At 38.3% G+C, this 17,084-nt stretch overlaps 1 protein-coding gene across 1 annotated transcript in view; it reads right to left on the reverse strand.

Annotated features, from left to right (window-relative positions):
- FAM228B (family with sequence similarity 228 member B) overlaps positions 1-17,084 on the reverse strand; it is a 21,888-nt gene continuing 4,804 nt past the window's right edge. The window contains 8 exon segments of the mRNA XM_053201396.1: positions 1-126; positions 722-817; positions 819-867; positions 3,633-3,740; positions 9,822-9,978; positions 10,073-10,160; positions 14,837-14,917; positions 15,538-15,729. Coding sequence (XP_053057371.1) covers positions 1-126; positions 722-817; positions 819-867; positions 3,633-3,740; positions 9,822-9,978; positions 10,073-10,160; positions 14,837-14,917; positions 15,538-15,729 — 897 coding nt within the window.

Genomic DNA, 17,084 nt, shown 5'->3' on the forward strand with positions numbered 1-17,084 from the left:
CTAACACACCATTCCCATATTGATTTCTAACCAGGAGATGAGGAGGGTGGGCTGTGACTTCTCCTCCAAATCCACTCCTAAAACAGGCTCTACTCCAGAGCCTTGTACATAGGGTAGAGAAGAAAACTGAAGGAGAAAAGTGGCAAGTAGACCTAGACCTAGAAGCAGTAGACTACGCTAGACCAGTCACATGGTCACCAAGTTTAATTGTAGTCACCTTAGGATGAGAAATCTGTGTTCTGTGAACACCTACATTTGTATACATTTTACATTTGGGGGCTTTTACTTTACTCCTTAAATTTTACCACATTGAATTTAGAACATGGTTCTTTTGATAATTTTCTGCCTGTTTTGGTTGAGTTAAGGGAAACAAAATTTAGGGCCTGGCTTGGGTGTGATAAGTGGTAAATAGTAGAGATACTAGAGATGGTGGGGAGACAGAAGAAGGGCAAAAATTCACAAGAAAGTAGGAAAATCTGATACCCACCCACCAGAGGGCATATCCATTGTGAAACTCTCAGGGAAATTCTCTCCATTCCCTCTGAATGCTTCTCAGTTTCTTCTACTCTCTCCCTTGCCTTGTTTGGGAGTAAAGGGGTACAGTCCCCTGCCTCCTCTCCTCCTGAAGGCCTGTCATACAGAGAAGCTCCCAGCTACTCAGACTTTGGCATCAGCAATTGCCACCTTGTGAATGGCAAAACAGGACCATCCCAGCACTCACCGCATCCTGGTCCTCATCCCTTTCTACTTCTTGGCTGAGGGCCATGGAAGAAAAGTGCCCTTCAGAGTTGACCTCTTTGGGACTTGGTTTCTTTTCTCTCATGAAAACATAGAGGCTCTTTTTCCAGAAAGGATGATCCTTTGTTTCTGCAGGAAGGAACCAGAAAGAATTCTCTTAAATAGCAACTCAATTGCAGCGTTTAATATTTTAATTTGAAGTTGATGAGTTCTAACGTTTATTTATTTCTGATAGAACACAAAGGGGGGGAGGAGAAGAGAGAGAGGGAGACACAGAATCTAAAGCAGGCTCCAGGCTCTGAGTGGTCAGCACAGGGCCTGATGCTGGGCTCGAACCCACAGACCATGAGATCATGACCTGAGCTGAAGTCGGTCGCCTAACCGACTGAGCCACCCAGGCGCCCCTGAAGTTGGTAAGTTCTATTTGAATCTACACATTTTTATGAAAAAGAAACCCAAATAAATAGCATTACCTTACTCTAATAATAGTTTCATTTGAAATCTCTTTGCTGCTTAATCAAACAGCTGAGTGAGGCTCTTTCAGGGTCAATGACCCCCTCAAAGAGCTGTCCACTGTGTCTTCCCAAGGAAGGTCTAACTTTCCAAAAACAAATATGCCTCCCCCCATTCCCCGATGCCATAATTGGGTTATTTCCCTAATTCACAGACCAGAATCTAATCTTCCATCTCCTTTTTCCAAGGGGAACTCATAGACTTAAGTAGTCTAAAATATCGGCCCCCAGGTACTCCAACTTGCAATATTCTCCTTCAGATCTGGATCCCACTCTGCTAGAAGAGATATTTGAGGACAAAACCCCTCCTTTTACATTATATATAGAAATTAAATAGGATTTAAATGTTTACTATCCTAAAACCTGACCCAAACAGGTATGTGTGAGACTGTGGCAGTTAGGGATTATACAGAAACTTACTCTATTGAAACCGAGTATACAAGAGTGTTTCTGACACATTCCATTTTAAGGCCTTTAGCTACCAAGTGAATAAGGCTTAGCGTCAATACTTTCTATTATTCCTTAATTTCAGCTCCCATTCAAAAGGCAGCCAATAATTAAACCACACCTCTAGAACGACGGCCAGCTCCATCTCTAAAGTCATAGGTTTCTACAGTTAGTCCTTCTCTCTGCTGCCCATGCCAGCATCAAACATCTCTAAAAGCCCTGTGCCTTCTGCCATACTGCATTTATTTATCAAATTCTGAGCCTATTCAGAAAAAGGAAAGAATACTGCAGCTTACTTTGGGGCTCTTTAGGGACAGAGAATTGTACACCAACATCCTAAAGAACATTACACAAGCTCATTTTTCTTCTGCTCTGCTAGGGCTGTTTTGTTTTGTTTTGTTTTGTTTTGTTTTGTTTGAGAGAGAGAGAGACCACGTGCAAGCACACTTGTGTAAGCGGGGGAAGGGCAGAGAGAGAAGAAGAAAATCTTACACAGGCTCCACGCTCAATGTGGAGCCTGGCACAGGGCTCAATCCCACAACCCTGGGATCATGACCTGAGCCAAAATCAAGAGTCAGACACAACCAACTAGGCTACCCAGGCACTCCAGGTTCTTGTTTTATTATCATCAACAGTGTTACTGAGGTGTAACTTACACATCATAAAATTCATTCATTTTAAGTGATTCAAATCAATGACTTTTAGTATATTTACAGAGTTGTGCAACCATCACCATAATCCAATTTTGGAACATTTCTATCAGTCTAAAAACCTCATGCTCATTTACAGTCACTCTCCATTTCCCAACCCTAGCCCTAGCTCAACAACAATCTACTTCCTGTCTCTATAGATCTGCCTTTCTGAACATTTCATATAAATACAAGCATACAATATGTGCTCTTTTGTGATTGTCCTCTTTCACTGAGTATAATAGTTTTGAAGTTCATCCATTTAGTAACATGTATCAGCACTTCTTTCCTTTTAACCACCAAATACTCCATGTATAGATATACCACATTTTGCTTATCCATCTACCAGCTGATGAATATTCGGGTTATTTCCACTTCTTGGCTATTGTGAATTCATGTATAAGTCTTTATGGACATATGTTTTCATTTCTCCTGGGTAGGAGCTGAATTGCTTAATGTTTCACATTTTGAGAAACTGCCAAACTATTTTCCAAAGTGACTGGACCATTTCACATTCCCTGCAGCAACATCTGAGGGTTCTCATTAGTTTTAATCAGATAGTTAAACACGTTATGTAACTATATAGAGAGATCTCTTACTTTAATTCCATAACTAGTTAATTGAGATGATTCCCTCAGTCACACACACAAGAGTAAGGACCACCACTCTGCTTATAACATCTCTTCACTCCGACTATACCTACTATCCAACAAAAGTAGTCCAAAATTCCATTTTTACGGCTCCAACTCCAATGAAATATCTCCTAACTTTTAATTTTAACAATTTATTTTCTGTCTGTGCTTGTTATTTCTGAATGTATCAGCAGTTTGTGGGGTTTTTTGTTTGTTTTGAGAGAGAGAGAGAGCATGTGCACGTGCAAGTGGGGTAGGGGCAGAGAGAGAGGGGAGAGAGAATCTGAAGCAGACACCATGCTGTCAACACAGAGCCCAATGTGGGACTTGAACTCGTGAACTGTGAGATCATGACCTCAGCCGAAATCCAGAGTCGGATGCTTAACCAACTAAGCCACCCAGGTGCCCCAGCAGTTTGTTCTTTAAGACCAGAAGAAGTTGAGGAAAGTTGCCACCTCACCCAGACACAGAGGTGGGAGATGCCTGATGTCACACTACAAGAGCCCGGTGTGTGCCTCAGCACTGCTCCAAGAACTTGAAAGGATGGTGGGAGTGGAAACACAGCCAGGCGTCTTTAATGAAAAAACAGTAAAGCCATGGAATGCCAGACTTACTTGTAAATGAGTGCTTTTCCTGCTCCTTGAGATTCCAGGGGATGAGGAGTTCTTGCCACGGGTTTCAAATCAAAATTACCATTGTTAAAATTCACTTTCACTTTTAACCTTTAACAAGATAATATGTGTGAGGATGTTTTGAAGGATATTTTGAAAACGAAACAGTGATCTTAAAGAGTTTTGTTTATATATTCCTTAAAAGAAGTTTGAAACACCACACACCACCCTGCACATTTTAAAACTGACACACCTAGGGGCATCTGGGTGGTTCAGTCGGTTAAGTGTCCGACTTTGGCTCAGGTCACGATCTCACAGTTCGTGAGTTCAAGCCCCGCGTCGGGCTCTGTGCTGACAGCTCAAAGCCTGGAGCCTGCTTCCCATTCTGTGTCTCCCTCTCTCTCTGCCCCTTCCCTGCTCATGCTGTGTCTCTCTCTGTCTCAAAAATAAATAAACATTGAAAAAAAATTAAAAAAAAAAACTGACACACCTAAAATTTTTCACTGTAAGTTTAAGTAACTTTGTTTCTCATTTCTCTTGTAACTCTTGTTTCAAACAGATTTGGGATAAGATGAGTGTTGTTGGTCTTACTATGAAACTTTAAGGATATAATTTGATAAAATGGATTTTAACCAACATATTAATAAAGCACACCAAATCTGAAAGTAATCACATAAAACTGTTAGATGAGCATTATAGCCAATGTACTTTGAAAATTTTATCAGTTCCACAAAACATTCCAGTTATATTCATAAGAAGTATCACTAAATTATAGGACTTTATTCCAAATTCAGAGCAACCCAACACAGACCAAGTACCCTGATTCTAAGGCAAGTCTTTAAATCTATCGATCATCAATCAACTAATTAAAGTAAAATAAAATATACATGACAGGGAAATACAGAAAGACCTATGGGTTGAATTTCCTTGCTTCATCATTAAAGGAATTCTCTTTAAAGACAGTATTTTTAGGGGCGCCTGGGTGGCTCAGTTGGTTAAGTGGCCGACTTCAGCTCAGGTCATGATCTTGCGGTCTGTGAGTTTGAGCCCCGCATCGGGCTCTGTGCCGACAGCTCAGAGCCTGGAGCCTGTTTCCGATTCTGTGTCTCCCTCTCTCTGACCCTCCCCCGTTCATGCTCTGTCTCCCTCTGTCTCAAAAATAAACGTTAAAAAAAATTTTTTTTTTAAATAAAAATACAAATAAAGACAGTATTTTTATTTATCCCTTTATTTGGCACCCTGGAATTTTTTACACCCAGGTTGAAAGGTATGACTTTCTTTTAAAAAGTGAGTTAAGATGTGATGTGAATGCAGGCTTGTTCCCAGGCAGATCAATTTTTAAAAAGAGTACATATAGACTTCAGAATCAGGAAAATTGAGTTCCTTAAAACTATCTGTGAATACCTTAGAAAGTCTATAGAAACCCACGCTGTCTGTGCCAGTTTGAAATTCACAGCTTAGAGGGAATCCACTCATTCTTGGAGGCATCACTATCTCACAAGAGATATTAAAGGGGAAAAAAAAGTCTTCTTAACACACACACACACACACAGTAGAGGCCAGAAATGTGGGAAGCTGGGTCCATCTATAGTGGTGGGCAGCAAGAGCAAGTAGAACACACCTGAAGGCAGATGCCAATAACAGAGTTAACTTGATACTAAGCCATGTACCAGCTATAATGTGAGGACACCAAACTTGAGACTGTCACACTAAGCATAGACCTTTTAAGGGAGCTTAAGTGCGCCCAGGTTAATGGTATCCTAGCTACAAGCAGAGGCAGAAACAGAAACAAATCCTCCCCTAGACTGGGCCAATAGGATACCCAAAGTTCAAATCATGTCATTAAATCATAAATAAAATTCACTAAGCAAAGCATACAAGAAAATAAACCATTATAATTGAGAATTAGCAGAGAAAACAATAGATTTAGCTTCTTCAAGGAATACAGAATTTGGAATTATCAAATGTAGAATGTAGTATATACCAATGTATTTTAAAGAAAGAAATGATCCAATCACCAATATAAGAAAACAGTTAAGAGCCTATCAGAAATGAAGAAGCATATTGGAAGGAGGAAATTTAAGAAATTTAAATGCTAATATTGAGCACAGTGAGGAAAGAATTAGTAAACTGGAAAACATATTCAAAACATATTCCATTCTAAGAAGATGGAAAATATGAAATACAAATTAAAAGATATTAAGATATAAAAAGGTCTAATATATGTCTGAATCCAGAAGCAAAAGGGAAAGAATAAAGAAAAAACAATAAAGAGATCATTGCTGTGAATTTTCCTGACTGATGAAAAACATGAATACAGAGATCCAGAAAGCACAATATATACCAGTAGGTTAAATAAAAAGAAATCCGTACCTAGACACCTGTAGCAAGAGTGCCAAACACTAAAGACAAAGATTTTATAAGCAGCCACGGAGAAAAGACAAAAACCAGAATGACAGCAGACTTCTCATAAACAATAGAAACCAAAAGCAAGAGAATTATATCTTTAGAGCATTCAGATAAAATAAGTTATCAACCTACAATGCAAACTGTCTTTAAAGAATGAGAATAAAATAAAGATATTTAAGGTACACTAAAATTGAATATTAAAGGCTGAATTTCAGGGGGAAAATGTCTCCACTATTACAGTATAAAATGGAAGACAGGGAGGCCCTGGGCGTCTCAAGTCAGTTAAGCAACCGACTTTTGGTTTCAGCTCAGGTGAGGAACTCATGGTTTGTGAGTTCAAGTCCACGTTGGGCTCTGCACTGACAGTGTGGAGCCTGCTTGGGATTCTCTCTCTCCCTTTCTCTCTACCCTTCCCCTGCTTGCTCTGTTTCTCTCTCAAAATAAATAAACTTAATAAATAAATAAATAAATAAATAAATAAAATGGAAGACAGAATGGCAACCCTCCTCTATGGAGGAGTCCCTCCTCTATAAAGCGGTCTCCCATACTGATTTTCCTACAGATATGTCTGCTAAGTCTTGGATTCACCCAAACTAGGCATTTTTTTTAATTAATATAATTATATAAGACAAACATTGAATGATTTCAGTCCCAAGAAACTGATGCTCCTCTTCGTTATTTTATTTCTATCCAAGATCCCACTGTTATATTTTCTACTAGGCTGGGTTAAGTGCCCTTCCTCTGTGCTTCCATAATAACCCGTGCATATCAGTATTATCACATTTGCCACATTGTAATGGAATTATCTATTTTAAATGGCTATCTTCTCTAAGTTATTTAAAGCAATTACAACTCAACGCATGATACTTTGATTGAATTAATTTGATATAGGAGTTGAACTGTGTCCCCCAGAAAAGATATATTCAAATCCTAAACTCTCATCTCTGTGAATGTGACCTTGTTTGGAAATAAGGTCTTTGTAGATGTAATCAAGTTAAAATGAGGTCATGATGGATTAGGGTGGGCTCTAATCCAGTGTCAGATGTTATAAGAGGGAAACTGGATGCAGACACAGAAGGAAGACCATATGACCATGGAGGCAGACATTAGAGTGTTAAGGCTGTATGTAAACCAACTAACAAAACTGCCAGCACCCACCAGCAGCTAGAAAGGAGGCAAGGAAGGAGCCTCCCCTAGAGCCTTCATAGAGGGAATGGCCCTGCTGACATCTTGATTTTATACTTCCAGCCTCCAGAACTATGAGAGAATAAATTTCTGTTGTTTTAAGCCACACAGTGTGTAGCACTTTGTTACAAATGCCTTAGGAGACTAATATATAAGATAAATCTCAAATCTGAATTCCTTTCTGACTCTTTTCCCTGGCCTTCCAAATCTGGCCAACAAAATCTAAAATTCCTTTGTTTCATCACATCAGTCTCTTCATTTCAATTCCTTTTGCCACATCCTGAGGCCTTTATCAACAGAAGATAGATCCTTATAAAACCTCAACAATCTCCAGCTTCTTGTCCTATCTTATCTCCAATCTATTGTATACATCATATGCCAGATTAAAGTTTCCAGGATTTCATGCTGTCCTCAATGACTCCCCAATCCCTACATGATAAAATCCCAATTTTAAGCTGGTATTGAAGGCTTTTCACAAAATGGCTCCAACCTAGTTTCACAGACTTAACCAGTGACTGGTCATATACTCATTCACTTCACAGATAAGCAGACAGTTGCAAACTGTGTGATAAGTGAAAAAATACATGTATGTCAACTGGTGGGACAAAAGAGGGCCTGGACCAGACTGCCTAGTATAAGGAGGTGAACTGGAAATATTTCACAGAGGAAGTGTTAAAGTAGCATTTAACAAAGTCTTGGGAACAGTGTTTTCCTCAAAAAAAGAACGGGCACAGAGCAGAACACCAGAGAAAGGCACCATCAGTGGCAAAGAAGTATAGGAAGAGATCAAGAGCTTCAGGTAAACAAGCGCAATGCCCTACCCCCTTCCTTGGATCCTTCCTACTATAAAGCAAAAGCCTTAAGCTGCTGGAAAGAGGCAAGTAATTCTTCCCACCCCCCTCCAGAACAACAAGCAAAGATATACTGCTTCTGGGAGAAAAAAGCAAAACCTGCCTGCCTATGGAGGAGGAATAAGAGGGGTACACCCAGGAGCAAGGCAAGGATCCACTGCTACTAGGATAAGGACAGAAGCAAAACCCCTCTGTCCCAGGAGGAGGGACAAGAAACAGCTTTCAGTCCAGAATCCTATACCTATACCAAGCAGAGATCTGCTACTATTGGCAGAGGGGCAGGAAACTATTACCCAAGAACAACCAAACAAGGTAGTTTGACTGCCACAGAGAGAAGGGGAAGGAACTCTAAGAACATGCTGCTCCTGAGGCCCAACCACATAGAACATGCCTAAAACTGAGGCAGGACAAGAAAACAGAAAAATTCCTCTGCTGCCACTATGAGCCTAGCAATAAGCAACAAGCAATAGCAGTGTACTTCTGGGGATGAAGCAAGAACACAGAGAGACTCACCCCACACCTCTCACACACACCTCTGTGATGCAGGCTTGCAGAGATAGCCAAAAAATGAAGAGGGAGCAGGAACACTTCAGAAAACCCTTCTGGCCTAGCAGCCCCCACCCTAAGCACAAGGTAACAGCAGCTCACCACTAGAGGTATTTGAAGCCTAAGGTGCACTAAAGGTAACAATAGCAATAATACCTAAACCCAGCTCAACTTCTGACTAGATAAGCCCAATTCTCCACACTAATGGTTGACAGAAGAAAAAGCATATCCGTTTTCTAGACATACTCCGTCTACACTGGTCTACCTCTAATGCCTGGCATTCAACCAAAAATAACAAGACATGCAAAGAAAAAAAAAAAGGCAAGACACAATAACCTCAAATATCGAGCATTTAATAAAACATTACAAGATATTGGGGAGAGGGGCAAGACAAAATAACCCATTGTCAAGAGTGAAAGCAATCAACAGAACCAGATTGAGAAACGACCCCTCCCCCCTACCATGGGAACTATCAGATAAATAATTTAAAATAACTATGATTAATATGTTAAAGCATCTAGTGGAAAGGTGAACATATATAAACAGATGGCAAATTTCAGGAGAAATTAAAACTGTTTTTTAAAAATCAAATGGAAATGTTAAAAATAAAAATCACAACAGAGACCAAGGATTCCTCTGATGAGCTGATCAACAAATGAGGCACGGCTGAGGAAAGGCTCAGCGAACTTAAAGATAGGGTAGTAGGAAAAAAAAAAAAAAAAAGATGGGTTAGTAGACATTGTCCAACTGAAATACAATTAGGAAAAAAAATTTTTTTAACACAAAAAACAAACTAAGAACTATGGAGCTATGAGACAATATCAAATGGTGTAACATACATATAAGGAGTCTCAGAAGGAAAAGAAAAACAAAGAATGGGGCATAAGAAATATTTCAAGTGATAATGGCCTCAAATTTTCCAAATAATGAAAGATGTCAAACCACAGATACAAGAATCTCAAAGAACCCTAAGTAGGATAAATAGAAAGGAAAATAAAGACGACATAACCTAGCTAATGAAAAGCAAAGAGAAAATCTTGAAAGTGCCCAAGAGAAAAGAAACATCACAAAGAGGAACAAAGAATTATGGATTCCTCATTGAAAAATGAAATTTAAAAAAAATCATAATTATGACAAAATTTATACCACTGTCTCCAGTTTTCAAATTCCAAGAGGTTCAATAATTTCTATTAACCATTACCTGCTCCTTTTACAAAATTCACTTTCTATGTAGGTTGTAGGCAGCATAAGCCATTTATTTGGAGTCATAAAGTGCCTTGAATTAGAAATTCTTGGAAACCTGGAATGCAGTTTGGCCTTCTCAACCTCTTTAAATTCTTTCATTGTACATATTTTGCCTGTAGGAAGATTAGTAACCTAAATCAGCACACTTAAATGCAACTCCCATTGCTTCTGGGTTATGAAATCACGTAACAATTAGGCACTAAGTACCAGTCTCACACTGAAGAAGAGTTCTTTTATCATCATCTTTGTCATATTGTGCCTTTTTCAAAGGATCACGAAATGGTGGAATGGTAACCTACAAGAAAAGCAAGTGTTTAAGGGCAGGATTACGTCTTTTTCAGTGTATCCTAATCATCTGTGTATGACACCTAAGCCTGAAAAAATCAAGAATATAGTATCTACAAACTACTTCAGTTTATCCATTTACAAAGAGATGGGAGCACTCCAATACATCTCTTTGCAAGGCCCACCAGTCATGGTTAGCTCTTGTGTTAATGGTTTTTTCAGATTATTGTGGATATTCTTCTTAGACACTATACCCAAATTCAATAAGTTGTAGTTTCTTAAAAGTTATGACATGGAATGTGAAACTATGTCAATAAATTTTTCAACCTCAGTTACATAAAAACCCATTGGTCTATCTTGAGCTTTGAATGGATCTTTTATCCATGTCATGGATTATTTGGAAGAAATTATATCACTGAGTTATGTGAGATCTTCCAAATTGTCAATACATTTCATTATGCTATAATCACAGTCATTAACATCATTATCAATCTCATCAGAAAATTCTAAGAGTAGCAGAAAGCTGTAACACTCATGATGCTGAATATTTTTCCAAAATTCAGTTTTTTGCTTGAAAGCTCACATTTTATCATTGGCAACAAACACTGTCAGTTATTTTTCTTGAAGTGACTTCATTACTTTTCCAAAAAATGTCTGCCAAATATCCAACACTTAATAACTACAATTCATAAATCATTCTTTAAAAAAAAAATGTACCATGAAAAAAAATCAACCAGTATAGCTGACAATTCAAGCAATCATGCTGCATTTCAGTAGGCAGAAGTACTGTTTCCATATTTACCATATTAAAAAGATGTGTACTTAGATGTGAGCAAGATTTAATAAAATTAATAATTTTTAGTGTTTGGTCAAGGACATCCTTAAGTGAAATTGCAATTTTTTAAATGTGAGTACATGGCAATGAAGAATAATGACTGGTATGATTTGGTGACACTGATTTAAGTTGTTCTAAGTACCAACAGCTTTACCCACCATTGCTTTTGCACAATCAGAGTCAATGTCAACACCATAAAAAAGGTAAATAATATTTGGCACTATTATGAAACAATTGGCCTAATAGGTCCCTTAAAAGGGTTTCAGGGCTCTCAAAGATCTATGTACCTCACTCTGAGAACTGCTGTTATAACCTCAAAGTGTTCCACTTAAGAGGTCACCTATCAGGTTCATTTATAAAAGCAGAATGGCTGGGAATGCAAGCTGGTGCAGCCACTCTGGAAAACAGTATTGAGTTTCCTCAAAAAACGAAAAATAGAACTACCCTACTACCCAGCAATTGCACTACTAGGCATTTATCCAAGGGATACAGGTGTGCTGTTTCGAAGGGACACATGCACCTCCATGTTTATAGCAGCATTATCAACAATAGCCAAAGTATGGAAAGAGCCCAAATGTCCATCAATGGATGAATGGATAAAGATGTGGTGTGTATACACACAGACACAGACACACACACACAGACACACACACACACAATGGAGTATTACTCAGCAATCAAAAAGAATGAAATCTTGCTATTTGCAACTATGTGGATGGAACTGGAGGGTATTATGCTAAGTGAAATTAATCAGAGAAAGACAAAAATCATACGACTTCACTCATATGAGGACTTTAAGAGACAAAACAGATGAGCATAAGGGAAGGGAAACAAAAATAATATAAAAACAGGGAGGGGGACAAAACAGAAGAGACTCATAAACATGGACAACAGAGGGTTACGGGAGAGGTTGTGGGAGGGGGGATGGGCTAAATGGGTAAGGGGCACTAAGGAACCTACTCCTGAAATCATTGTTGCACTATATACTAATTTGGATGTAAATTAAAAAAAAATTTTTTTAATTTTAAAAATTAAAAAAAATTTTTTTAGGGGCGCCTGGGTGGCGCAGGCGGTTAAGCGTCCGACTTCAGCCAGGTCACGATCTCGCGGTCCGTGAGTTCGAACCCCACGTCAGGCTCTGGGCTGATGGCTCAGAGCCTGGAGCCTGTTTCCGATTCCGTGTCTCCCTCTCTCTCTGCCCCTCCCCCGTTATGCTCTGTCTCTCTCTGTCCCAAAAATAAATAAACGCTGAATCACAGAAGGTTTAAAAAATAAAAAAATTTTTTTTAATTTTAAAAATTAAAAAAAGAAAAAAAACAGAATGGCAAAAGAACTTGAATTTTGATACCAAAAAGATATAGTTTCAAATCCCAATTCTGTCCCTTAACTAGTTATTATACTAGTTAGTAAACTAAGGCTCTAACTTTAAACTCTCAGTTTAACTCCTACCTATTAAAATAGGGACAATGGCACATGCACACACCCCAATTTGGCAAAAAACAAAAAACAAAAATCTGCTTTGCCTGCAAATGCCAACAGTTTAAAATGTCTATGACTCAGGTGCCTGGGTGGTTCAGTTGGTTAGATATTCGATTCTTGATTTGACTCAGCTCAGGATCTCACGGTTTGTGAGTTCAAGCCCCACATCAGGATTTGCACTGACAGTGTGAAGCCCGCTTGGGTTTCTCTGTCTTCTCTCTTTCTGCCCCTCTCCCACTCACTCTCTCTCAAAAATAAACATTTAAAAAAATAAAATGTCAATGACTCAAGGATTTTAATTTTGTTTAATAATATCCACTATTAGCAGGCTGCCTGGGTGGCTCGGGTGGTTAAATGTCCTATTTCAGCCCAGGTCACGATCTCGCAGTTCATGAGTTCAAGTCCCGCACCAGGCTCTGCACTGGTTATGAGAAGCCTGCTTGGGATTCTCTCTCTCTCTCTCTCTCTCTCTCTCTCTCTGCCCCTTCCCCACTTGTGCTTTCTCTCTCTCAAAATAAATAAACTTAAAAAAAAGAAAGAATATCCACTATTAGCAAAAGTGTGGGAAAATGGACTCTGGTAGGGGTATAAATTTATACAACTATTCTGGAGGACGATTTGGCAATATGAATCAAAATCATGCATAACCTTTAACTTAGCAATTCTACTTCTAGCAAGTTACCCTAAGGAAAAAATTAAACAGTTACAGGGAAGTTCATCATGTCATTTATAACAATAATATGTCCAAAACAATCTAAATGTTCAAAACAGGGAATATGTTTTTAAAAAATGGTGGTATAGCAAGATACCATATATGGTTAGAAACACCATATATGTTCTGCTATTTACAGCTGTGTGATTGTGAAAAGTAACTTAACCAGTCTGTGTCTCACTTGCCTCATCTGCAAATTACTTCATGTGGGAGTAGTAAAGATGGGGGAAAAAAAAAGTCCTAACATTTGGTTAAGCCCTCAGTGTAAGTTAGCAGTTATTATTAATAGAATACTATGCAATGATTAAAATTATGTATTTACATTTATTGACAAAGAAAGAGCAAATCATAAAACTATTGAGAAAAAAAGGGGAGCATCTGGGTGGTTCAGTCAGTTGAGCAACCAACTCTTAATTTCGGCTGGGGTCATGGAACTGAGTCCCGTGTCAGACTCCACACTGAACATACAGCATGCTTGAGATTGTCTCTCCCTCTGCCCCTCTCCCCTACTCATGCTATAGTTCTCTCTTGAAATTTTAATGTTTACTTATTTTTGAGACAGAGAGAGAGACAGACAAAGCATGAGTGGGGGAGGGGCAGAGAGAGAGGGAGACAGAATCTGAAGCAGGCTCCAGGCTCTGAGCTGCCAGCACAGAGCCTAACGCAGGGCTTGAACCCACTAACCTTGAAATGACCTGAGCCGAAGTTGGACGCTTAATGACTGAACCACCCAGTCGTCCCAATCTGTCTCTCTTTAAAACACACACACACACACGCACACACACACACAAAAGTATTGAGGAAAAAAATGCAGGGTGTGAACCTAATGTGTGTTACTCCATTTTTGTAAAATAAATCTATTTTACAAAGAAACCTTGGATATCAAAATGATATACAGGGAAGTGTTAATGAGTTCATTCTGGGTAATGGAATTGTGAGTGGTTTTATTTAAGTACCAATTCTGTTCATTTATCATGAAAATGTATTACATTTGTAACAAACTTTTTAGAGTCTTTGAAAATTTTACATGTTACCTATCATCCGAGTATTATATAATATTTTCAACTTTTACTGAAGTTTAATTTACTTTGGACTTTGTTGTTTTTTGATTTGGGTTTTTTTTTTTTTTAGTTTATTTATTTTGAAAGAGAGCATGAGTAAGTAGGTAAGGGGCAGAGAGAGAGGGAGAAAGAATCCCAAGCAGTTTCCGCACCGTCAGCACAGAGCTTGATGCAGGTTCAATCTCACCAACTGCGAGATCATGACCTGAGCCAAAGTCAAGAGTCACCAAGGCACCCCTGGACTTCGGGGTTTTTTATTCCTAAGATATGGAGATGGATAACAATTCTTAAGATGTTACTGTATTCTGGGGCACCTAGGTGGCTCAGTCAGTTGAGCCTCCAACTTCAGCTCAGGTCATGATCTCACAGGTCAGTTCATGGGTTTGAGCCCCACATCAGGCTTGCTGCTGTTAGTACAGAGCTTGCTTTTGATCCTCTGTCCCCCTCTCTCTGCCCTTCCCCCACTCACGCTCTCTCAAAAAAAAAAAAAAAAAAAAGATGCTACTGCATTCCTGGGGAATTACTAAAGGACTACCCATACATTAGGGCTGCTCAAAAAAACCAACCACATAATATCAAAAATTAGAAGTCTATCGTACCTTCAGAAAATTCGGGTCCTCTTTGTTCATATAAAAAGGATCATACTCTTTCGGATCATAATGCTCTATAAATGCATTTCCCTACAGGAAGGAAATAAAACTACACATAACAAGAGGTACACAACTTTGAGCATAACAGGAGTCAAGAGTCAAACACACAATTCCATTCTTCTGCTTCAAAACGGCATTAATGACAAATACAAAATGGAAGGGAAGGCCAAATTTGAAGTTAAACTTAAGGTAGCCAAGTAATAAATATTATAGTGATAGAGGGATCTACTTAAAATTTGTTATAATTAATAATGAATGTTGGAACACTAACAGATTTGGGAAATTGTTTTTAAATGTTTAGTAGTCAACATCTCAGATCTCTTAGAAATGCCAAAACAGAAATATCTTATAGTTTTGTAAATAACTGTGTTCTAGAACTATACCTATCTATTGAACCTAGAGGCCAAATTTAATTGGTATACAAAAATATTACATGAGAAAAGCAAAGAATAATAACTCTAATATACACATTTAAATCCAGACCTAACCTTCTTCCCTCCATACTTTCCACATGTCCTAGATTTAGGAATAGTATATGCTCTAACAGAGTAGAGGTTATACATATACACAGTGGAAGAGATAAGCTGTTTGAATGATTATAATCACCATTTTAAGCCAACTGAAACAAGTATCAAATGGCTTCTTAGTACCTTTTTATTTACATGTTTTAAAAAACCATCTAATTCTTCTTGTCTCCTTTTTTTAATATTCTTATGTGAACAAACTTTTTCTATAATTTTCTTCTGGAGAGGATCTGCCACGTGGTCAGTCCATCTTTTATATAACCTCTCTTTTCTTCTTGCATTTAAGAAGTCATGATGTTGTAAATACTTATCTAGTTCCTATTAAACAATGACAGAAAAGGCAATTATCCTAAAGTTATTTTGTACTAAAATTTAAACTTCATTTATATTCCTAAGAATAACTCACAAAGTCATTCACTGATTTATTTGGCTTCTACTGTGTGATACACACTACACTAGAAATGATGAATATATAGATTAATTAGACAACATGCCTACTCTCCCTAGAGAGATAGACTACAAGACAAATACACAAAATAGGAGGGACAATATAGCAACATGTATATGTGTGTATATATAATATACACATATGTATACATATATACATATAGGTAATACATATAGATTGTCTGTAACACATATAGATATAAGCATGTATCTATAAAAGAACTAAAAACAAAGACTCAGATACTTATATACCAATGTTCGTAACAGCATTATTCACAATAGCCAAAAGATGAAAACAACCCAAGTGTCCATCAGCAGATGAATGTATAAACAAAATGTGGTATATACACAAAATGCAATATTATACAGCCATAAAATGGAATGAAGTTCTGACATAGGCTACAACATGGATGAATCTTGAAGACAATATGCTAAGTGAAATAAGCCAGACACAAAAGGACAAATACTGTAGGATTCCACTTATATGAAATTATCTAGAGTAAACAAATTCATAAAGACAGATGGTAAGCCAGAAGTTACCAGAGGGACCTCTGGGGAGGGAGGAATGTAAAGTCATTACTTAATGCATATACAGTTTTGGCTGGGGTGATGAAAAGTTTTAGAGATAAATAAATGGTGATGGTTTCACAACATCCATCTATTTGGAAATAAATAGTAATGATGATTGCACAACCTGTGAATAATTAATGTCACTGAATTGTACACTTAAAAATGGTTAAGGGGCACCTGGGTGGCTCAGTCAGTTAAGTGTCTGACTCTTGATTTTGGCTCAGGTCATAGATCTCAAGTTCATGAGATCAGGACCTGTGTCAGGCTCCACATTGGGTGTGGAGCCTGCTTAAGATTCTCTTTCCTTCTCCCTCTGCCCCTTCCCCTCAAGTGTGCACTCTTGCTCGCTCTCTCTCTCTCATAAAAAAAAAAAGTTTAAAATAGCTAATTTTATGTTATATATATTTTACCACAATGGAAAAAAGTGACTAATTTTTTTTTATTCCTACAGTGGGACACATTTGGGATGGGCCTTAAAGGAGTTACCTAGGGGGCACCTGGGTGACTCAAGCAGTTGACCATCCAGCTTAGGCTCAGGTCATGATTTCACAGCTCATGAGATCGAGCCCCACATCAGGCTCTGTGCTGACAGCTCAGAGCCTGGAGCCTACTTCAGATTATGTGTCTCCCTCTCTCTCTCTCTGCCCTTCCCCAAC

The sequence above is a fragment of the Acinonyx jubatus genome, chromosome A3 (genome assembly GCF_027475565.1).
Source record: "Acinonyx jubatus isolate Ajub_Pintada_27869175 chromosome A3, VMU_Ajub_asm_v1.0, whole genome shotgun sequence".
Classification (NCBI taxonomy): Eukaryota; Metazoa; Chordata; class Mammalia; order Carnivora; family Felidae; genus Acinonyx; species Acinonyx jubatus.